This window comes from Larus michahellis, chromosome 12, assembly GCF_964199755.1.
Source record: "Larus michahellis chromosome 12, bLarMic1.1, whole genome shotgun sequence".
Lineage (NCBI taxonomy): Eukaryota > Metazoa > Chordata > Aves > Charadriiformes > Laridae > Larus > Larus michahellis.
This window is the reverse complement of record NC_133907.1, coordinates 986,077-1,010,772: the sequence shown is the minus strand read 5'-3', so window position 1 is coordinate 1,010,772 and position 24,696 is coordinate 986,077. Positions and strand designations below refer to the sequence as shown.

General features: G+C 46.9%; 1 protein-coding gene across 3 annotated transcripts in view; it reads right to left on the bottom strand.

Moving 5' to 3' along the window:
* Positions 1–525: 525 nt before the first annotated feature.
* The window catches only part of GNAS (GNAS complex locus), a 139,622-nt gene continuing 115,451 nt past the window's right edge, over positions 526–24,696 (bottom strand). For all 3 annotated transcript variants that reach the window (XM_074604593.1, XM_074604594.1, XM_074604595.1), the window contains exons 6-12: positions 11,039–11,093; positions 8,663–8,736; positions 8,200–8,258; positions 6,905–7,025; positions 5,736–5,866; positions 5,158–5,225; positions 526–4,279 (exon numbers count right to left, since the gene is read on the bottom strand). In XM_074604593.1, the coding sequence (XP_074460694.1) occupies positions 4,133–4,279; positions 5,158–5,225; positions 5,736–5,866; positions 6,905–7,025; positions 8,200–8,258; positions 8,663–8,736; positions 11,039–11,093 (655 nt within the window). In that variant the 3' untranslated portion in view covers positions 526–4,132. The remainder of the gene's footprint in view (positions 4,280–5,157; positions 5,226–5,735; positions 5,867–6,904; positions 7,026–8,199; positions 8,259–8,662; positions 8,737–11,038; positions 11,094–24,696) is intronic.

The window sequence follows — 24,696 nt, the reverse complement described above, 5'->3', positions numbered from 1 at the left end:
GCATCCTATATCATTTACAGGAATATCATGCCACGGCTAATTACGAGGTGCCCAGATTCTAAAGTGATAAACATTAATATTTCTGTGCATAGACTTCCTGGTAAAAGAAAATGATCTTGCAGGTATCAATTGTGCGCAACACGCTGGAACAGCGCTAGCTTCAGTCCCTCTGGAGTAAGGACATACTCCAGGTTAAACCCTGTCCTCGATGCCACGATTCGAAGTAGCTTCCAGAGAAAGGAAGATCAGCCCTGAGCCCATCCGGCATCCCTCCAACGCCTCTGCAGCCCCAGCTGCTCCCGGCAGTCCCAGAGCCCCAGCCCCAGCCTCCGGAGCAGGGCCCGACGCTTCCCGAAGCAGCCGGCTCTGGTTTCAGGCCGCAGCAGATTTGCCTCTCTGCGTTACTGAAAACCCTTCAGGAGTTATCGCTGTTCTGCTGCCTCACGCTGGCTGCTGAGCGTGCGCTGACGTACAACTTCCTACAAGTTCTTGGGTTGAAATAAGTTACTGCAAATGCACAGTAGCTGATTTTGAAACCACAACATCTCTACAATTTATTATTATTTTTACAAAATACCCAAAGTGATCAGACCATATTGTAGGTTACTGGCTTGCCAAAGGTTGTTTTCAAATCAAAACCATTTCTGAGTTACAGAAGTGCCAAAACCAATCTCAAACCAGGTTTGTTTGTTGTGTTTGTTGTTTTTCTTTTAAACCAACCCCCATCCAACAAAACAGCCGTAGAACTTCAAACAGAAACAAGAGTTTGTGTTGGAAACTGCTTGAAAACCAACCCCCCGAATCATGCTGGAGCAGAAGCAGCCTCGTATGGCAAAATTTAGCATAGGGCAATTTAGTGCCAAGGTATAGACCCTCCATGGGTTTATAATGGAAATACTGACACAACCTCAACTACAGGGATGCAAATGTGCCCTAAAACACTGGATTTGCTTTTATTAATAAAAGTGGTAGTGTTTACATTTGCAGGTATCTTACACTTCAGCATCACGATGAATACTGAGGAGAATGAGTTAAGTTTTGGCTGTAAGGTCAGAAGTTTCCGAACAGATGAATGAGACAGAAGTGAAAGTCCTCAATCATGAAAACAAGAAGTTCAAATAAATAAATAAAACAAAACTAGGAAAATATGGGTAAGCATTAGGCTGGAATGGTTCAATTAACTGCAAATTATGGCCACTAAATTAGAGACAGAAGAAAACACAATTACTTATTAAATAGCAAGCATTAAAGCTTTATGGTTTTGTACTTAAAAAAAAAAAAAAAAGAAAAAAGCAAGCTGTTAAAAATAAGACTTGCATTTACCAGGCCACCAAACTGCATGGACTAATAGACACTAACAAAGGCAATACTGAGACGTTAAGACACACACACACACTCCGACTTGTGCAACTCAACCACGTTCAAAACAATTGCCTTTTTCCTCACTTTAGGGGAAAGAAAGCAGCCCCTAAACATTTCTGTTCACATAAAGCTTCGGGTTTCTGAAACTGGTGCTGTCTTACGTAGCTCACTGTTACTATGGATCCTTCTCGTTGCAGAGGAAGAAGCTTACTTTTTAAAACATTTTTTAATGGAGGTGCTTTGTTTCCCTGGATGAGAGATTACATTCCTCACACCGCTGCAGGTTTTCCCCATTCAGAGATGTGGTGCTCACACCAACTCCTCCTAGGCTTAAAGATAAGGGTTGGCACTAAATTAAAGATTTTGGCTCCTGTAACTAAAATTAAGGCTCACAATGGATTTCCTGTCCACCAGGTGCGTCCCTTCCCTACCCAGGGGAAGCGCCAGCCCTTGGCCCACAGGCACCGGATACATTCGGAAATCGGAGGGGCTTTTTTCGGTCAGATTCTGCTGCAGCGCTACAGAGTTCGGGTGGCAACTTTCTAGACCTGCGAACAGGAAAGATCATTTTTAAAAGATAAGTAGCAACCGCAGCTAAAATTTTTACATGATTTAGTGTCTTCTGGAAGATGACTAGTAATTTTGGATTAAGAGAGATGGGACGGTAACTCCATCAGGTCCCCCGCTCTTTAGGTGAAAATGGACGAGGTGGGTAATTTTCATTTACAAGTTCAGCCACAGAAGCAACGCAAACTCTCGGTTGCGGGCAGCGGCGGGTCTCAGCGCCGGAAGGCGTGGGACACCGGAGGAGACGGCGCTGCGTTGCCGCCGGGCACCCGCGGCTGAGCCGGGGGCAGCGCCGTCCCCGGGCGCGGGGGCCAGCGCCAAGGGCAGGGGCCGGGGCTCGGCGCCTGCTTTGTGTCTCTTCTGCTTTCCTCCTGCAGCCGCTGCAGCCAGAGCCAGAGCGGGCCGGGGTGTCGGTGACGGGGGCGCTGGAGTCATACGGGCTAACACTGTTCTAGGTGGGGGTTACAGCTGTAATCGCTGACTCTGTACAAATTGTACACGTAGGTTTAGACACATGAAAAAGTAACACACTCACAGAGACATAAAACACCTAGGTATAAAATATAAAGCAGTGTAGTAGTTACTAAAATTACATGCTCTCTTATTGCTACAGTGATTTTTGCTCTTTTTCTTTTTACTGTACCACGTTGTTCTAAGCATATAATTTGCATAAATTATTCAAGTTTAAGAAAAATCCACACATCTTCACTTTAAGCTACTTATATAGTTAATATAAAACAAAAAGGTTCTAAAGTATCTCTTTATTAAAAGAGAAATAAAAAGGTCATTTGGGACTGGAGTTCAGTGGCCGAATCCGAGGGCCGTGCACGCCGTGTCACTCGGGAGGAGCCACCCCCCGCGCGGGGACGGTCACCGACCTGCACCATGCCCTGCGTGTCCGCTATTGTTCTGGTTTGTCTTCAGCAAAAAGGACTATGAATGACCAAAGACTAACATTTATAATTTGTAGCAAAATTTGGTTTATGTAGAAACAAGCCATGTTTTGCATTTGGATAGAGATTTAAATGAATTAAAGCTAAAAATTAAAAAGCATGATGCTGCAACATCTGGTCACTTGTTGAAGACCTCACTTTTAAAGTGGTTAAGTTTGCACAATTTGTACTTTTTTCTTTTTTTTTTCTTTTTTCTTTTTTTTTTTTACTAAACAGTATTTTTCCTTCTTTTATAAACCAGAAAAACTAAACTACAGATAAATTTTCCCTACCTTGAGCTAATGCTGCAGATAGGGTTGACAAAGCTGTACAGCGCAATCAAACATACTTACATCTTAGCTCATTGTACAGGTACAGCCATAATCAAGGCACAAAGATCTTCTACAAGTTATTTTTTTTCAATAAAGTTGTACAAAATAATACATTTTACAGTCTGTACAAGAATAATAATCCAGCAGTAAAATAAAAAATGAGGGGAGGGAAGAAGAAAAAGAAGGGAAAGACTGTGAGGACTACAGTCCAGATAATGATTTTAGAGCAGACGGGATCATCAGTGGACAAACCGAAAACAGTGTGTGGTTGACTCTCTGCCATCACAGCCCATGCGCAGTTCCGTTCCGCAACGTCCGGGGTTGTCTTTAGACCACCGAGACTGGTTTTAAAAATACCCTCCCGAAGGGACGCAGGTGGTGTCTGCACTGTCTGGGTTGCTGTCGAATTGTCAGTATTTCCGTCCAAAGCCACGTCACAGTCAGAGAACCAAACCCAAGCGTCTCTTCAACTCGGTCTGTGACTTGGCACCTTCTTCACTCTGATGCAGTGAACGATACAAAGCGGAGATCACGGGTTACAGGATTATGCCCACAGCAGTGCTAATTACCTAAAGGTTTCTCTCCCCAATTTTTGTTTTACGTTTTAATTTTTTTATCCCCAATTCTTTCAGGTGCTCCACATTCAGGGCTTTTAATTAATTAGGTTTTATTTCTTTTTTTTTCTTTTTTGTTAATAACAGTGTTAGGGAATCCTCATGGAAATGGCCTTTTAAGCATTAGGGGCCATCTCAAGCTGTCCGAGGGGTACAGAAGCAAGCTTAGAAGTGCTGCTATTGTCCAGCAAAGAGAAAAAGTTGAGGGGTGCAAATCAATGGGAGATTCAAACAGTTCGCTTCCACCCTACGTGGGCAAGGGTGGGCTTTTTTCTTTTTTTAATAAGGAATAAGGAGTCCAAAACACAGAAAAAAGTGCTCTCCATCACAACAACTCGTATTGGCGAAGGTGCATGCGCTGAATAATGTCCCGACAGTCATTGAAAACCCTCCGGATGTTCTCTGTATCCACTGCGCAGGTGAAGTGAGGGTAGCAGTAGTGCCTTCCGTCGCCACTCGCTGTGCTGATTCTCTGTTCAACGCGAGAGAGATACTGGGTTACAATAAACCGACCGGGGGAAAAACCTGTAATCTTAACACTCAGATGAACGAAGGTTAAGTTTGTGTCAGTTGTGTTCAAAGGCTGTAACCAAGTGGCAAAAAGCCCCCAGCTTCACTCTCCCCTAAAGCATGGAATTTAAAATGACCAGAATTATATGGGGAGAAGGTTGCCGCATCCCGGGGAATTTCAGAGCTGCACAAGAACTCACAAAAGTGCTATTATCTATACGCAGCTTTGGAGAATTTAGCCAGGCAATTCCTGGTCAATTTGGCATTGAAGGAAGTGGGATTTTGCCTCCTTGTACAAGGTTTTATCCCTGCTGTGCGCTTCCAGAAAGCCTCCCTCAAAGTTTTATTTGGCTCCATTTTAAAATGAGTCCACAATTCGATTGCCATGCTCACCATTACGAGTAATTTTAATAACATTTTAAAAAATCTTTGCCTATTATAGCTTCAGCTGGCCAGTAATGGGAAAGCTCATGCGAAAAGAACGTTAATATTTTACAGACGATGTGTCTTTTCATTAGTCTTTATCTTTAGAAATAATGCATGGAATAAAAATCTGGTGCCATTAATAAGAGCAGGACTTCACTCATCATTCTACTTGAGGTTTCTCAACTCTTACTAATTCTTTTGCTATTTCATTATGTACTGTGACAACAAACAAATACCCGAAGTGCCCCCAACAAGCAGCGGTAAAGTTCTTAAACATAACAGTGTTTTATGCAGGGTGGACGTTAAATACAAACTACACAAAAAGTGACAGCATTTTGCAGTGGTAGAAGGTGTGTAGGAGCTTAGATTTGAGAAAAATCATGTAAGAAATACTGAAAGAAAGGAAATACTTACAAGAAACTCGTCTCTAATAAAGTACTTGGCCCTTGTAACTCTGGGATCCTCACCAGGCTCTGGTGTTGCTGATTAATAATAAAATAAGTATTTGATTAAAAAGAGATGTTTTTGGTGATAGCACCTAAAAATGATAACTTGTTCTGTTTTCTGCTCACATATGATAGAAACATACTTTGCAAAACTGACTGTGAGATAACCCAAACCATAACACATTATGGAAAGCAGCAAGATTTCAGGAGAACAAAGGCCTGCTCCAGCGCCCACAGCAGCCGGCACTCGCCAGGAGAGAAAGGACCACAGGAACGACCGGTGGGGGCAGGGGACGCGGCTGGGAGTTGTGTGCCGGGCTCTGCACCAGCAAAGTAACAGTGTCTTGTCATGATGAAATTACTAATATATTAAATGTACAACAGACAGGATTCCCTTGTTATTAATACCTAACATTTAACATTACAGTTTGGCTGAAAGACAACTTCTACTTAAGAGTTTTCAAGTCTTAGCTGAAATTACCAAACCCATCGCAAACTTAATTAACAAGGAAATGCTAAACTGCTAATAAAACTTAAAAATCTTACCATCATCTGGTGTAGTGTAGCGAGCAAATTCTGGAAAGTAGTCTTCGATTTTAGATTTCCCTGCCAAAACTTTCTCTGCTAGCAAGTCTTGTTTATTCAGGAAAAGAATTACTGAAATGGTCCGTAGCCACCTGTAGAAGAGGAGAAGGCACAGCTGGGGTCACGCAGCAAAAAGAAACTTCAGCCAGTTCTGGAGACACCAGCCCCAGGACACACCGGTCATTCTGAAAGGTCCCGTTTACACCTGAATCCAATGGTGTGATGCCGGGCGTACACACCCCACGTTTGGGTGCTTCTGGCCTGGGCAGTGGAAGTTGCCCACGTTCTGCTGCTCCATCACCTGGGTGAGCCCAGCCGCCGCTCAGCGCGCTGCTGCAGCGCCGCTTTCATTACTGCAGCCGCAATAAGGCAGCTACCAACGTGCAACTCTCTGGAGCTTGCTCAATCGAGGAGCCTATGAGACCTTCCTTCCCCAGCAGACGGGCAGAGCCGTGACTGCCCAGGAGCTCGGTCTGCGCTGTGGGACTAACCCCACGCTGCTGCTGGGGCTCAAGCCCGGACCACCGCCCCGCGCTCGCTCCCGCTCTCCCTTGGTGGGATGGGGGAAGAGGAAAGGAGGAATACAAGCAAGAAAATTTGGAAGTCGAGGTAAAAAAAATATAAATAATAATTGTTTAATAAGTGGGGGGTAAGTGGAAAAGAGAAGGAAACAAAACCCGAGTGATGCAAAGGCCCAGGAGCCAGCTGGATGCCAACCCTCCTGGACCCCCTCCCGTCCCTTTGGGCGCTGAGCAGCGCGCCATGCAGCATGGGACACCCCGCTGTGGGCTGAGGCCACCTGCCCGCCGCGTCCTCCCCCAGCACACTGCCCGCCCCTGCTCCATCGCGGCGCAGAGTGAGAAACAGAGAAGCCAGGACGCTCTGCAAACGTCGTTCAGCACCAGCCACAACGGCAGTGTGGTACCAGCCTGGTACCAGCGTGTTCCTGGTGTGGTACCAGCGTGTTCCTGGCATTGTTTCATTCCAAATCTAAAACACGGCACCGTACGCGCTGCTATGAAGAAAGTTCTCTCTATCCTGGCCAGGCCCAGTACACGCGTCTTGACTCTAGTATAGGACAGAGTTCCTAATCGACAGGATATGAGCGACGAGACTCCCAATTCACAGACCTGTTGTTCCAGATACTCTTGAAGAGGTTTAGTGCTTCTTGAAGCCGATTGGTCTGATTGTCCTCTCGTATAACCATGTTGTAGCTACTGCTCGCCACCACGAATATGATAGCAGTCACATCTAAATCAAGAAATAGCCATCAGTTAACACCAAACTTCAGAGGAAATACCCAGGAATCCCAGAGTTCAATAAAAAGCTGCCAGACTTTCAGCTTCATGAAGAGAACAGGCTGGAATGCTACCGCTGACAGCTTTCTAAGTGCCAGAAATAAAAAAAGAAGGTGAAGCAACTGTCAAAGACGGGAGAGGCAGGCACAGAACAGAATGGCAGAAATTGTAGAAAAGAAAGGAACAGAAGCCAGAGAGAAAGAGAACCTGAAGAAAGCTACAGGAGCATTTAAAGAACATTTAAAAGGTGTGAAGAAATGCAGAAAGCAACTCTGAGCTATCAAGGACGGAGAGGGAGGCCCCTGGGGGAAGACCTCAAGACACTTTTGATCTGCGTGAATATAACAGCAGCAGCAGTGGCTGCGAGTTCAGGGTTAGCGGCTCTGCCCCGCCACAGCGCCCTGCTCCGCGCCGAGTCGGACGGCTGCTCCCGGGGGCTGCTCTGGGGCCGTTCTGGCCAGAGCCCGTGCTTTGACTGCCTCCCCCCGGACACCCGCGCAGAGGGATGGGGCAGATGATGGGCAGAGGAAGGAGCAGAGGTAAAACCCAACAAATCCGTTATCAATAGCGCAGAAGCCGATACTGCACAGTCCTTCCACACATACCTAAAGTGTTCAGGTGACACTCTATGACAGTAACTGTAGCAAAACACGATGAATTATAAGTTGCAATGTGGCTGCAATTATGTGCAAAAATATGATATTCTGATTTATGCATATATTAGTTATCCTGTAATTGTATATTTTCTACAGGCACAAACATGTAAACCTTCACTCGGAGGACAGAATACAGCTTGGAATTTAACGCTCACACAGCTGGCAAATAATGTGCAAACCACCACCAAAAAACCCTAATTAAATGAAGAGAGGGAAGCCGGAGAAAATAGACAACAAGGCACGTTAAGTTATCAAACTTGAACTCCTTTCCTTCTACGTTCTCCCTAAAGATACTCTATGCAGTTACAGAAATTTCCATGTCAAGAAAAATTCCATCCCATACGACTGTTCAGATAATTCCTTATCAAGCTACACGGAAAAGAAGATGGCTTTCACACACTGAGAAACTGATTGGGTGTTAAAATTTTGTGGAAAACTATTTTATAAAACAAACATAAATTCCAATCGTACCATTAAAACACTGGATCCATTTTCGGCGTTCATCTCGCTGCCCTCCGACATCAAACATACTAAGAAGAAAAACATAAATCGAGTCAGAACATATTTTGTGTTTGGGTTTGTTTTCTGCAAATGCAAACAGAAAATGTACAAAATTTGAGGAGTTCTGTGTCATAGAAGCTAAGAGGCATCGAGAATTATGAGAACCCGAGCAGGTACCAGCCCAGCAACACCTGCCCGCAGAGCTGCCATCGCAAACCACGGTTGTGTTTCCTTTCACCAGCACCTGCACTTGAAGGTAAGAAGTTCTGTGTGTACATCGCAGATTCATCCCCGTTCTTACATGCTGAGACGTTAAAAAAAGATCCTACAAGTCATTTGCTGAAACGAGTATCACAGACCTAAACTCAACAAGACCAGCCTAAAACTCAGCATTATATTAAAAGAAAAAAAAAGACAAAATACGGATACTTACTGAAAATTTACTTTATCCACCTGGAACTTGGTTTCAAAAATTCCTGATGTCAAAACTCTGCATCTGAGAAGATCCTAGAGCACAAAGGGAAAGTCATCGATTCGACACGGATACTTCACTGTTCTCAGCACCAGACACACAGCCCTTCCTGCCAGCGCTGGTGGCGCGCGCTCTGCCGTGGAGACGGGGCACAGGCACCGCGAAGCTGCGTTTTGGTTTGGTCTCGAGCACAAGAGCTCGCTCGGCCGCGCTCGGCCTTTATGGCAGCAGGGGGTGACCAGCGGGCTGTAGGTGCCGAGGGGGAGCAGGAGGGGGCCGGGGCTGCACAGAAGCGGGCGCCAGCCCGGGGATCAGCCCACGCTCTCGCAGGTTTGCGTGGGGCTGGGGTTCACACCAGGAGCCCTGAACTGCCACCAAGTCAGTCCCAACCCCAGCAGACAGATCTCTGCCCCAACCGCTCGGTGCTTGGCTATTAGAAGAAGTGCCTAGGTCTCAAAATTTTCCATTTTCTCCTTCAAAGAACCGGGAACTCAACCCCTCAAATCTTACAAGGATTGGGCTTTTCAAAGGTAAAATTTGAAATTTCTTGTAGAGGCACAAAAATGATAATCAGAAGTTGTGAGCTGCAAACAATTGAAATTTTTATAAGCGCTACAAAATCCCATTAAACCCAAACTGCGATGGCTTTTATTCGCTGCGAGCTGCACAGCAGAGACGGGCACGGCCGGTGCCGCGCGGGAGCCCATCTGGAAGCACCGCATTTGCACGGGCGGCAGACCCCGCGCACAGCCCACCTGTAACCAGCCCCAAACCACCACTGCCAATTCAACTAAAGGCTTCATCGTTCGGGACTTAAAGTTTTGGTGTTCTTCACAGTGGGTCTAACCAGCAGACGCTGTGACATTTGCAGCAGACAACATCACGTAAGCAGAACAGACTGAACAAAAAAGCGATACGCACAACCAAGGCTCAGCTCTCCCGCACAGGTACCCAAGCGGTTAGTCACAGGCAAACCCACACAAAGCCCAAAGGTTAGAAACACTCTCAAACCATTACACAAAATGGCTACGTTTTAACAACAGGCGTCTGGCTGGTTTAATGCTCATATTGAAGAATGTATATATTTAAACATTGTTCTATATGTTTGAAACAGTTTGAAATTTCGGACTCCCCAATAAACAGAAGGAATTTGGAGAACTGGAGACTCTGGAGCTCCGCATCACTACAAATCACTACAAGTATGATGTTAAAAAAAAAAAAAAGGGGGGAAGAAGAAAAAAAAAGCAGTCACCCACCTCAAGGGAAAAACCAAAAAGAGAAGGAAGTGATTTGATCATTACACTCAGGGGTTCCTCTGGAGAAGGATGTGACAGCCCGCGCAGAACCCAAAGGGGCCCTTTTCACCCCGCGCTGGGGGGCTCAGCGCAGCCACGGCCCCAGAGAAGCACCGTAAGCACCGACTCTCACTTGCAGAAGTGAAAGTAGGAAACTATTTTACTTAAGTAACTACTTAAATACTCACCTTACTTAAGTAATTACTGTAAGTAAAATGTAAGCGCTCTACTAAATGTAAGTGTATACAAGTTAAACTCCCTCCTGACCCCCTCAGCCTCTGATACAAAACTGACTCTTGTTTTAAAGTTTCACATCTGAAGATTAGTTGCTCCAAATTGCAAATATAACAACCTATATTTTTTTATATTTTGTTTCTTGAAAATAGAACGATTTCAGTGATAAAAATCCTCATTTATAAATAACCTCAGATTTTTAAAAGGATGAATGATTAATTTGTTCTTAAACAACTTTCAAGGATACAAACTGCTCGCTCCTCAGCAATACTGTCTGCAAAAGTTCAGGGACATCAATATGTTTTTTGGTTATTTATCCTATAAAAGTACGCTAGAAGCTTAATTGCATTATTCACCGTCAGAAAGTCAGGAATATACATGTGATTTTGGATTAGGGATTTGGTCCTTAAAAGATCCCCTGATTATCCGTAACAAAATGAAAACTACCATTCCCATTTTGATAAAAAAGAACAATTTTCTAACAAGGCTGTTTGTACACAGTCCGGTTTGCGCCAGAGAAGGAGCCGGAGGGGTGCTCCGCCAGGAGGGCACGACACTGCAGCTGCTCTTTCGGGCGGGAAGCGCGGCTCTGGGGCGGCAGCCCCACGGACGCTGCACCCAGGCAGGGCTGCGGAGAAACAGCATCCCAACGCAAGCGACAAAGGAGTTTTTACTGCAGTACTAAATAGGTACAGGAAACGGTGATACCTGAATTAGTGTCACAAATGGCAATTAGATAATTAACGAGATAGTTATCCTCAAAGACGGAGAGAGAAAATGTGTGATTTCCTAACAAAACTTCGCTTACCTGGTCAGAGGGTGTATACTCGTTTTGTTTGACGATGTCGATCTTGTCTAGAAAACTGGGGAGAGAAAGGGAGAGAGAGACTGGTCACCGCCGCTCAGAGGGATGTCCCTGGCCGCGGGCCGCCGTACAGAACGCACGGGGCCACAGGCTGCCGTGCCCGCAGCTGGCACCACGGGGACGGGGACGCGCGTCCCCCGCAGCACCCGTCAGAGTCCACCCTACAAGCTGCTACTGCCAACAGTAAGCAATGGCTCAAATAAATGGCCAATGAGCAATTTTCCTGACAGTAAGGTGAATATTTAAAACATTTATCGTCCCCATAATTTGTTTAAATGCATGAAGTCCCCAAACCAATTTCATTACAAGCTCAGTTGAGAGGAAATACTGATTTTTCTGTCAAAACTGAAAAGGTCAGCTTTTCAGTTTACTTTCTGGAGAAGTAGCAGTAGTAGGGGGAAAAAAATATAAAAAGATATATTTTCTTCAAATTCATTAGGTGTTACCTCAAGAGGCTATCCTGGAGTCTTTAAAATGTTTTTACCAATTAACTGTAACCTCCTAGTTATCCTTCCCTTCCACACAAAGAGCAGAACCCTGCAGGACCGATCTGTTCCCTGTTTCTTGCCGTGTTTCTCCACCCGGGGGGGTCCCAAGCTGCTGTTTATTATTGTTTATTATTGGGACAGCCAGCACTGCTCCTGCAGTTAGCTCTACCCCTAACGTCAATACTAATCACAGTCTTAAAACCAGTAGACTTTAAGTTTCCTTTTAGATTCCTGTGCGTGAATCCTGTTCTCTATGGAGCAGGAAGCACAGAGAAACGGAGTATTCCCGGCCGATGCCCCCACGCAGGCAGGGCCGCAGCTTTGCTCACGCGCATTAACTGCAGCCGCAGGCAACAATTCAAATGGGGGAGAAGGGGAAAAGCCGCGTCCCAGATTGACAGACCAGAACTGACCCGCGGGGGGGTCGCGGCCTGTGGCCCCTCCAACTCGGAACGGCTAATGAGGAGGGGGAAAGCAGGAAAAATGATCGTATGTTTTAACGGCGGCTTCAGTGTAATGCCCCGTGCACCGGGAGCTGGATGACCACCTTGCTTCAGAGACAAATGTCAGGTCATTTTTGTTTAGTCTCAATTACGGAATTTTAAACACATTAAAAAGTATCTTAGTAAGCACAGTCCTAAAAACATGAGACAAAGCGTGAAGATCAATTCCCGGCACAAAAGGTGACCGGGAGACACACGTACAAGGATAGAATCAATGACAAATCGTGCTCTGCAACTTGCAAGCTGGATTCTTTCCTTGTCGCTTCCATGTTGTGAAGTAATTCTATTTTTCTTTTTTCAATCCAAAGCAAAAGTAGAGTTCTTTGTTCGGTGCACAGAGGACGTTAAATACGTACAACAATCACGACTTCCAACTAGCACGAGTGTTTCCACATCGCATTCTCCCCACAGACCACAGTTTGAGAATCCCGTGGCAGTTTCACAAGTTGGAGGGCGCTTGGAAAGCACGCAGGAGGTGCCACGTCCATAGAGGTCTGACGGCAGCTGCCCGGCCGCAGCCCTGCGCGCACCTACGCACTGCGTCTCCCGCAGGCCTCCGCAAGAGGTGGAGCCTTCCTTTTGGTTTTTGTTTTGTTTTGAAACACTCTGCTAATCAGCTTAATGGATTTTGGAAACTGACAATTAGAAAATAACAACAAGATATTGCTAAAACCTGGAACTGAAAGTACAAACCTCTTACTGTTGTTTATGCAGACTATTTTTAGGCCTATGATTTCCTTGAAAAACACGAGGCACGGGAGCAGCAGCGCTGCACTGGAGCTGGATTCCGGCAGCAGTCTTCGTGCCAGGTAAAACAAGCCCCAATGGAATAAACATTTCTTCCCCCCCCCCCCCCCCATGAGCTCCAGCCCCCGGTAACATCCGACACTCGTAACACCGCTCTTGGAGATGGAAATCTGTCGCCCCGAGAGACTGCCCGGAGCCCACCCCACTTCCAGCGGCGCCTCAGGGAGCCTGGAACAACGCGCCGCGCAAAATGAAGGTTTCCTCCTGCGCACGTGCCTTGTCAGAGAATTCTGCTCTAGCAACTTCAGAAGGGGCTAAAGACATTAAAAACCATTTTGCTTTTTGCTCAAACATAAAGGAAGGGGAATATTCTTTCAGTTTTGTCAACTGAAAAATAAATGTGTCTGTAAGGAGAAAAGAGTAGCAGAAATTCGATCTGCTCTGATACATCTAAAATAAGGAGCGACAGTGGGAGCACGGAGTTCAGAAAGGATCAATGCACGATGTTCAGAGAATTCTAGCTCAACGTTAGTCAAGAGCAAATAATTCATCCAGTAAATTAAACTAATAATCAAGTCAGATGAGAACAAAGCCTAACTCCAAACAAAAACAAATTCACCACCCGTAAATTCTATTTTTAATTCTTGCTGCGCTCCCCAGCACCCAGGCGAGGCCCCCGGCGCTGCTGGGATGGGCTGTCCCAGCTCCGTGCCGACGCGGGGCGGCCATGGATTGCACGGGGAGGAAGAAAAGCAACCTCGGGGAAATCATTCAAATAAAACTCTCAAACCACAAAACCAAATTTTATGCTGCGAGCAAGTCTTGCACCAAGTTACAAAGTCAGGCTTTTTCTTCTGTAAAATTTTCCCAGTGATTCTATGGGAAAGCTGTTTTCCAGAAAGCACATCATCATTCAGCATCGCTGCCGGGTCCCACTGAGGGCCAGATCCTGGACGTGGCTAAATAACAGCATCAGCTCTTGCTCTGCAAAATACCGTCACTTGGTGTAAGGCACTTTTCCCTGTGTTATAAAACATCGACATTGCTATGAGACACGTTAAAAAAGACGTTAGGTCATTTGTAGTCAGCGACGCTGGAGAAGCAGCATCTCTAGGACAGCAGCAAATGTGTCCCTCAGATATCAAAATGAAAGACATTAATAAAAATTTAAAACAATCTGAAATTAAAAAAATGTGCTTTATTTTTGGGTCCCTTTCTTCAGCTTGCGTAAGGAAAAACACACGTGAGATGTTTTGAACAGATCTTTGTGAACAATGAAGTGCCTTTAATTTTAGGGGGGCACTTAGGGGCCAGCCTTCACCCAGAGCCACCCAGCAGGCTCCCGCGCGTCAGAGTCATCAAGTCATACACATATCCCTGATTCTTCCCACATGTCCCTATTTTCAGATCAAGATATATGCCAGTTACCGATTTATTCTGGAGTTCTTTCATACAGAGAGTTGTTTTATCCCTCCCTGGGGGAATTTCCTGAATGAACTGCCGCCCGCGCTCCCTCCTCCCCACCCAAAGGTAACCCCTTAAATCCTCCACCGCCGGGAACAAGACAACTTCCCCGCGTGGGGAGGATCGGGGAGGGGAAACCAGACCGCCTCTCCTTCAGCATTTCCTGACAGCCTTTTCAATAAACACTAACTTGAAATTTTACTCCCTGTGAGCTGACGAAATGGTTGCCAGACAAGAATTTCTTTGGCTTTGTGAAGAAGAGCTTTTGTTTTCAGCCTAGAACACTGGAAAGGTCTCTTCCAACCGACAACACACCTATATTTGAAGAGCTTTATTTCCATCAGATTTTTTTGTGTGTGTGTCAAGTCATAACCTGAATTTGTATACAAAATGTCTCTCTTAAGAGACGTATTAAGATCTCATCTTTAGCGTCAGCAAGACACCGCAAATCAGGAATTCAAACTTTCAATCCCATCTAAACGCAGTATTCGTTTTTAACTTATAGCCCTCAACTGCAACCCCGTGTTTGTGACGTTTCTTGCCTCTGAAAGCCTCAAGGTGTTTTACAGACAGTAAATCAGGCTCACAGCTCACCATCGCACCCCGAATGGCAGCGAGCACCCAGCCTGTCCTCGGGGGGGCTCACCGGGAGCGCGTGAATTGCCCACAGTCCCCTGAGTCACTGGAAATGGAATTCTCATTTCCTCCAACTCATGTTTTTTATCAAGATATTACTAAGAGTCAACCAGAATATTCCTAAGAATTATCAAGATTTTACTAAGAACTAAAGTTGTTTTTACCCTGATCACCCATAAATCGGTCTTTACAATTCAGGTTTCTATGTCCGAAAAGAAATGAGTATTTGTTTACCAATATTCCTAAAGACTGAAACGTACAAACGCCCAGCAGATTTTTGTTTATTTACCTATACCCCTCAGGACTACAACACTAACTCAAAGCTCCCTGAAGTAGTTTCAAGCTGAAAATTAACTCAACATTAATAGTGTTTATAAACAAGAGTGTATTTTTTGTTTCTCGGAACAGATCACGCTTTACTTCTTCTTCACTCCCCTTTCAGTCCTTGCCATAACCCTTTTCGTAATTGGGCAGGAGCTCTCTCAAAGCTGAAGTTAACCGCTAAAATTCTCTCTTGAGCTGTTCCGTCCCTGCCGAAGCCGGAGCCGCGGGACTGGCAGGAGGACGGGATCCCCTTGCAAGGGCGAATAGCCGACGGCTGCGCCGGGACCTTCCCGCGGCTCAGAGCCCTTCGGCACGGCCGGGCTCTGCCAGCGGCACGTCCCCGGGCAGGGGACACCCCGCCACCCCCCCCGGGGCACCAGGGACCCCGCTCCTTCAACCCGCGACACCCACTCCTTTTACCTTCCAGCTGGCCTGTTTCGCAAAGGAAGCAGAGAAGCAGGCAAAGCTACAGGAACGATGCAAATAAAATAAGCACAGATTCGATCTGCTCGTAGTCGTGCTATCTTACAAACACGGACACTATGTGAAACCAAACGGGTCATGTTTTTCCTCAAAATGAAGTTAAAAATTAAAATTGGGACATCGGTAGTCTTTTTGTTTTGTTTTTAAAGACATACTGATATTTTCTATGATTTGCAAAAGTGGAGTTTTTGCTGTTAAGGTAGTCACAGAAGAAATACCACAAGCATGTTATGGACAATTAAAAATATTCAGAAAGGCACAGCTCTCTCCCCCCTAAAGAAAACTAGACAAGGAGAGGGAAAAAAAAAAAAAAAAAAATCCATCAAAACCTTTGCAATTACTGTAACTACTTCACAAAGAAAATTAAGGGGGGAAAAAAAGGCTTTCAGAGCCAGACAAATATAGTGCTGTAAGAAACGTTATTGGTATAATTATGAGAGCACTAGATTGCGTATAAAGACATCTCACACACGATGTTCCTGTAATGAAATTCTGCACGTCAGTTCTCAGACATAAGGACCCCCTTCAAAACAGTTTTACATTGGAAACGAACTGCAAAATGTAGCCTAAGTCCCAAACAGAAGTAAATCAAAAGAGGATTCTTTAGAAAACTTCCCCAGGAACCTGCAAATATTTTATTTCCAATTTAAAGGCAACCGGTTATTACGGTTTCCTTATCGAAGTAGCAAGTCGCACAAAAAGATTTAAAGCCCCTCTAAAGCTCAGAATTTAATTATAGATAGCATTAAGGCGCCCGTATCCCGAAAAGTGGCTCTGCGCCGGCCGCAGGCGCAGCTCCAGCCAAGCTCGTCGCATTCCAGCCGCCTGGAGGCGGAGGGGCACCGTGGCTCCGATTTTGAAGCAAATAATGAGAAAGCTGAAAAGTATGACTCCATATATTTGGAATCATCTTGTGGTAATCAAGGTTACAGTTCCTTATATGGTGTGGAGAACATGAAGCACACACAAAAAATAGAATATTAAGACTACGGGGTACACAGGGCTGCAAGTCCTGCAGAGCCCGCGGCACGTGCCCCCGCGGCGGCAGAGCCCCCCGCGCCCGTGCTGCCCCGCCGCCAGGCCGGGCACCAGACCCCCACGGCCCCGCGGGGCCCGGCGCGCTTCACACGGCCCAGCCGGAGGCAGACCCTCCCTCACCAACCGCCGGCCGCCGCCGAGAGAAATGGGGAAAAGGTAGGAGAAAAAGACAAAAATCTATTTAAAGAGGTTGTAGCCGTCTCTCTCTTTTTCCCCCCTCCGCCTGTCTAAAGTTAGGCTGGCTCAGAGGATGCACCAACTTTCCCAATCAGTTTTACATTACAGCACAAGTCCAGAAATAGCTCCCAGCCGCCTTGGCCTCTAGCACGGTTGCCATGACAATGGAACCACAGCGCTATAAATAGCTCATCAGCACCAAATCTTGTGAGACACATCTGGAGCGGGGCCAGCCTGGCCCCGGCCGCACAAATAAAAATAGGCGCAGGCCGTTGGGAAGCTGGAGCGGAGCCGCGGGGCAGGGGCAGCGCTGGGGCGGCCGCCGAGCGCCAGGCTGCTCCGACGGGACAGCGGAGAGGCGTAACGCGCACCTCGCCGCGCGCTCCTCAGCCAGCCTTTCTCCGAGGCCCATTTTTCTTTCTTTCCCCTAGTCTGCGGCAAAACCATACTGCTTTTGAACCCGTAACAATGCAGTCTTTTGCCCTGGAGACCATTAAAATAAGGCAAAACAGAAGAAAAAATATTTTCAAAGCGCCCCGTGCCCGGTGCCGGTGTGTGGGGGCAGCCCTCTCCCTGCCCGCTCCAGTCCCCCCCTCACCATCCCCACACCAGCCTCGGCAGGACACCCCGGCCCCCCCGGCCGCCCTCCCGGCCCCTCTGCTCCACAGCCCCCCCGCAGCAACCGCTCCCTCGCTCAGTGGGGGAGAAGACGGCGTATTTTTAGCACAGGCTCTTGATCAACCCATTCAACTACATCCAAATTATCTGTGTGGGAACAGAATGTTATGTCAAAAATGTTATTCAGTATATTTGTCAATATTACCCAACAGAAGACGTGCATAATCAGGAGACTCAATATTTTCTGCAGTGTATGAAAGCGGCGGCTGAGGAATCGGGCTGCAGTTGTAAGACTTTGCTGTTTCACAGACACTGGGAACGGTCAGTGTGACATAACGCAGCGAACAACGCTCCCGAAATACAAACTCCTGCTCGCTCCATCAAAACGCACCAGAGGCTACAGGCAGTAATCAAAAACCAGCAACTATAATAAGCATTTAAGCCACAGGGAGATATCTTCCGTCTGCCATGGAGGCACCGTGCGCGCTCCGCACACTCGGCACCGTCAGCCCACAGGATTCCTTTAGGTCCCTACATGGATATTTTCATTTCTAAAAATTGTAGAGTAACTTCCATCCAGGCTTAAACTGCATGTAAGCTCCCCTCCCCTTCCCCCTCCCTCCCCACATCCAGTTTGCTCATTCGCCATCTGAACACTGTACGCTTCAGAAAGCTGCCGTTTTCACACGAGGACTTTGGAAAATGTACTTTATAACGTGCAATGCAGCACAATTCGGGATTTACTGGTTTTTATAAAGACACTCCAAGTTAGTTTAAGAGCCTATAATCAACTGCAAGTTTTGATTTAAATTATCTAAAAAAGATTTTTCCTCCTTAAGAAAGCAATTAATAAATTATTACGAGATAGCCCTTTTTGTCTCATATAATGAACAACTTTCTGGTTTTGTCCGGGAGAGGGGTGAGAGGGAGCGGGCTGTAGAACAGGGAACTCCAGGAGGTGAGCCAGGGCTGGCCGAGGCTGGAAGAGCTCCCCAGCAACCTGGGCCGGGCCGGGCCAGGCTGGGATGGGACAGGATGGGATGCTGGGATGGGACACCAGGATGGGACAGGACAGGACAGGACGCTGGCACAGCCAAAGCCTCCAGCCCCTGCCATTAGCTCCTCACCCCGACCTGATGCTGCTGGCGGGTCCCTCCTCCAGCGATGGCTCTGGAGAGACGCCTCCCCAAGGAGATGGCTCCGGCTCGTTTCCATTCCCACTGACCGGGACGGTCTCACCCCGGCATTCCAGCCTGTGACTGTGCCCCATTCCCAAAGGAAACCCACCCGCGTGGCGGCCCCCGCCACCCATAACTGACAGAACCCCCCATGCTCCAGGCTGCTGCTGCTTCCCTCCCGCTTTGCAAACTCGTACCAGGCACTTCCACACTCACAACCACCAAAACAGGCCGATCCCCAACCAGCCGCTGCTGCGTGCCTCCAGGCTCGCCCCGCAACACCCGCCTGTGGATGCCAAATAACTGCACACCAGCCCCTCACCCTGCCCCAGAAAATGCCGTCGCTGTGCCAGCAAGAGGTGTAAGCCCACCCAAGGGCAAGGCTGGCTACAGAGTTAGAGGTAACGGTATGGGTGAGGTCACTGTGCCATGATCTGCCTCTGGGGCAGGAACATGGAGCCAGCGAGTGGAAGGAACATGGCACAATCCCTACCAGCCTTTTCTTTCCTTTTTCTCTTTTAGTAGGCTGCAAAAGAAGACAAAAAACTTGCGAAAAGGAGAAGCAATTAGATGTTCACGTAACAAAATTTCCCACTTCACTGATTTCTGCCCCTCTTCTCCAACTTTTCTTCCTGAATTTTGCTGGGTCAAACACACTGGAGACTCAGCTCCAACGCACAATCCCGTCTCTTGTGAAACACTATCACATCGACTGCTTTACATACGGGACCTTCTCTTCTCTACACTTCAAAAAAATTGTGTTTGCTTGCCTTCATTTTTACGTATCCCCATTAGTGAATCTGCGTTTAGAACAAAACAAGGGAACAATCAGAAATACCAGCATCTCTCCCAAAGCGGCCTGTCCCTGGCAGCAGGGGAAGGGCCAGCAGAGCACGGGGCCGAAGCCCCCAGGCCGGCGGGGGGGATCGGACACCCTGGGCTGCTCCCCCTGGCCCCGGCCCCCTCCTTCGGGCGCGAGACGGGATCCAGCCTCCCACCACCCTCCAACGCCGCCGGCTCGACCCACCGAACTCCCGGGCCCTCCAGCGAGCCCGCTCTCCCTTCCCGTTATTTCAGCAAGGGCTCTGCATGCCAGAGACTGCAGTTCTGCACCTCGCACACGGAATGAAAAGCTGAAGCCTAATATGCAACTGTAAGAAAACAACAAACTGTTTCACGGTCTCTGCTATCTATAAAGGCACCCCGCTGCACCAGTGAGCATTCAAGCATGGCTCTTTGCAAACTTCTCTCCCACCCTGCCCCACCTTAAACATCCATATTCTTAATAGATTTTTTGTCGTGCCTGTTTTCTGGAAGGCAGAAAAAGGTCTATATCTATGAACAAGGTCAGGGTTTTTTCTGTTGTAAGCTGTTTTTAGTTGTAAACTAAAGTCACAGCCCTTACACACAGAAGAAACCAACATCGCTGCGTCTCTCGGCAGGGAAGCTGGGGGGCTGAACTTGGAGGGAAACTACTTTAAATAGATTCTGAAAAATTACTAATCAGGTGCAATAGGGAGCTTCTTAGGTTTAAGAATATTTTCTGCTAACTTAGACTACGGACACTGTTTAAGCAAAGTCATTTAGGCAAACCCCAATATGAATAATTTTTAATGGAATTAAAGGATGCCTCTACAGAATATAAATTTGTTTGAAACCCCCCAACATTTTTGAGTTCAAATCAGCAAATGACTGCTCACTTCAATTTCAGATATCATTTGTAATATGGCAACAACCAATGCATTTTACAAGTATATGTCCCCTACCGTAGGCTGCTCTGAGAAATTAAAACAGGTGAATCTAATGGGACATCCTTTCTTTGGGTTTTAACGAGGGATTTAGACGAACCTTGTCCTCATGGTCTTTAGCTCCCTCCAGTGCCATCGAATCAGCAGAATTGCTTTCAGTTGATAAAGACCATCAGGTACGTACAATCTTAAAATTGCATTATTCTGCCAAAATTAGTGACATCACTAATAAATAAAATATTCCCCTGAACGACTGTGACCAAAAAGCACAGCCGGAAAGTAAAAAGTGACAACCAAAGAGTTAGATCTGAAGTAGGAATAAAAGTACACTACCTGAGAGCCACTAAATGCTTTATAAGCATTATTTATTGGTATTTGCACCACGCCTTTCAGATGACAAAAGAACGAATAAACTAACATGCTATACTAGTTTCCGTAATGTGAAGAAACAGAGCTATCTGCAAAACCAGACAAATCAAAGCTTGAGACAGTTCCCGCGTTCTTCAGGGGGTCTGTGGCTGGTCTAACCCGAACCCCAAGTGCTGAGAACGCAGAACCAGGCACCTCCCCAACTGCCATCTCAAAACCGGGCAACATCATTTTTCACAGCAATTTTGGGGAAGGAGGAAGAGGAGCTGACACAGTCTGGGGCAGAAAAGGAGCTCTGATCCCCGAGAGCTCCACTGGACCCGGCCCCGAGCAGGGGGACGGGGACAAGGCTTCGCTGCTTGATTTAAATATACCTGTACAAAGGGCTCGGAGAAAGAGTTCACGTGGATTTAACAGGCAAGAGTATAAATCCAATGCTGGAATTTTGCCTACTTAGGTGCCATCCTGACTGAGATTTTTTTTGTTTGCTGTTTTCAGAAGTTTGGTTCTTTTGCCAACAGGCAGCAATTTTGACTGTTATCCTGGGCCCTGAAATCGCTCACTGCCTTTGACTCGGGACGCAGGCGGGGTCTCCCCGGGACCCCCTGCCCGTACCCTCCGGGAGCTGGCGCTGAGCACCCACACCGCGGTGTCTGCTCTTCTCAGGGGCATGTCCCCCCCACCCCCTTTTATTTTTAAACATTCTTTTTCCATCTCGGGAAAAACAACTTGCCAGCCTCTGTAAAAGGAGGCACACAACCTGGCACCTGGTATTGAAAGCACCTGCACAGAGCACACCTCTCCTTCTGAAGTGAGTTAGAATATAAAGTCATACTTTCTTCTTGAAAACATTTACTTGATCATGAAATTTAATACCAGACATACTTAAAAAAATTCATTTTAAAACAAGCAAGTGATACGGAGCTACAATAGCTATTTTATTCTGAGGGGAAGAGAAGCCCTACTGAAGAGCCCAAGATGTGCATTCAAGTTCCAGAAAATGTCCAGATTCCACTGAATGACTAAAAGCCGTAAGATTCCAGCAGAGGACACACACATCTTGACCCTCTCTTTGTCTGCAGAGGGCAGTGTCTCATGTTTGCATTTTAAATGGCTGAAACCCTAAACCTAAATTATTTATTAACAGATTAAAAATTTCCTCTTCTCCACGAAAGGAACATTTAAACAGTCCCAGGAGAAGAACTGAACTACACCAGACACTAAATATGGTGGGTAGAATCGCCGCAGTGGGCAAGATGAGAAGGGGCCTGAGGTGCTTCTCTTCCCCAGATGCGGTGCGTGTTCCCCCATCACCGCACGCCAAGGGGCTGTGAGCCCATGGGGCTTTGGCCGCCCTTACAAAGCTGTGCTCAATATCCACGCCTGCTATTTTGCACAAAAACACAAGCCCAGAGACCCTCGTACGATGCCTTACTGCAGAGACGCGCTAAGGGACACGCAGGTCCCCGCAGCGCTGCAGCCCTGAAGCTGGGGGGCAGCGAGGGACCCCCACCGTGCCCCTGGGACCACGGGACCCCGCGCAGCCCGCAACCGCTCACCTATTGCTGCGATACCTGGGACGAGGAACTACGCGGTTTAAGAGTGCTGAAGACAATTCCAGGATTTCCATTTGTTCTGCATGACTATAATTAGAGCTTCTGGCTCACGCTGAGAGCAGTGGCTGAGTGGAAGGTGGAAGAGGCTCCGCTCCGACGGCTCAGAGCGGGAAGGCTGGAGAGAAAGCTCTGTGGTTCTGGTGGAAGGAGCTGTGTTCTGCCAGTGCTGACACCCAGCAGGTGCTGATACCTCCAGCGCGTACGCGTTACGCCATATGTGAAACACAGCTTTTCACCGCATTTTAACTCCACTTCTCTACTCAGCAGCAAATTATTAGATACACCACAGAAAAAGAGCACCTGAGTGCAGCGACTGATATATTACACTGAGGCTAATAATACGTGACTGCTAAATAGAGCCATTCTCAGTTTTCTTCTGCAGTTTCCAGCCCAAGACGTTTCTGCAGCCCCGAGAAGCCAAGCGCGATGCTCAGGGCTGTGCGGGACTCCCAGTGTCACGTCCCCCCTACCCCAGCACCCCCGCGCTTCAGGGCACATGCGCAGCAAGCCCATGGAACATCACCGGAGTACTTCTGCAGACACACATATCCTTCATTTTAACAAAAAAAGGAAAATTCCCTCCTCTGAAAGAGCCCACTTCCATTTGAGAGACCTGTTTTATTAACACATCTTATGATTTTCTGTTTCTTTCCTGAAAGACAACAGAATGGGGAAGAAAAAAAAAAAAAAAAAGGCTGATACAACTTACATCGGGGTGACTGACTTCCTTGACCGTGGTGCCAAACCCCCAGCCTTTCAAAAGGCGAAAGCCCCACGCTGCTCTGCAGCACAACTCCTCCTCGGACCTACGCCCACTGTCACCAGTGCAAGCGGCATACATTTAGTGGAGTTACAGTCAAAAGGTATGCTGAGGAGGAAAAAAAATCTTCAGCCAACAGCACAATTGAAAAGTGCAACTTTTCTAATCTAATCTAACTGATTCCTGAGCAGTAAGCCTGCGGGAAGCTGCCATACAGCTCCACAGACACGTATGCGTCCACCTTTCTCAAGGTGTGTTTCAGCCTCTGCGTGTCCAGCGTTAACCCATTACGGTGCTTTGGGGTGTGGATGTCAGGAATAAATGTGAAACAGTTCAGAATTTAAAAGATACGCTATTTAAACATAGATACTACAACCTGATTCGCCCTGCAATGGGTGTATGTGTAGTAAAAGCAGCATAGGCTTGTACAGATTCTGGTAATTACAGACTTATGTTTCAAAAAAACACAATGTTTCATACAATATAAACACGGTAATTGTCACTTTATCTCACAATCTACACTGTGATTTCAATTCTGCACAACAAAGGGACTGCTCATGAGAACTGAGCTGAGAGGGTAAATCGCACCCCTCATAATAATAGTAACAAGCCTGTGTTCGTTAGTGTTTGTTTGTTTTTAAAAGGTATTTGTTGAATTATTACAAACACCTCTTACAGACCGGTGAAAAAAGAAAAAGGTTCTGGGTGCGGCACTAATCTTTCATTTGTAAGACTTGTCGTGAGGGAAATCAGTTTCATATTCTTGACAGCCACGTGACTTTATCAGAAAACCACAGCGCCCAATTTTGGTGTAATTAGCAGGACCTTCTTAAATGCGGCCCAGAAGCAAGCGCTGAGGAAACCAACGCATTTCACATGGTCGGGGAAAGTCAGGGCTGAAATGGAGGTACCAGCCTCTGCCAGAGCAGCACAAATCCTGCCTATTTTTAGCTGACAATTCCAATAAGAAAACAGTTGGGAGTCTAATGAAAATATCTTGGTGACAAATGTAATGGAGTGAACACTAAAGTTACTATTTTTAAATAAAGTTCCTAATTATCTTTCAAAACAAGCAGCAATTAAGCAGCAGTGGAGCGATGGCTTCCCAAGCATCTGGCAAGGCTGGGCTCCAAGCAGGAGGAAACCGGGAAGTGGCTCAACACCTTTCTGACCCTAAGAGTTGGTTGAGGGCCAGGCTCGGGGTCTGGTTGGGTTGGTTTTTGTTAGTTTAATGAAAGCCGTTCTGCTTTGACCTGTCCAGTCTTGCCCTGTTTTTCCCTGCCTGCTCCCCTGTCACCCCGCTCCGGAGCAGGGACCGGTGGGCAGGAACCCAGAGACGGAGCTCGTCGTGGCCGAAGAGAGCTGGTGGGAACGATAAATGGTAACAAACTGCCCGGACCTTAGAGCAGTTGAGCCCCGTGGAGGAAAGGTGGACGGTGAAGGACTCGGGAG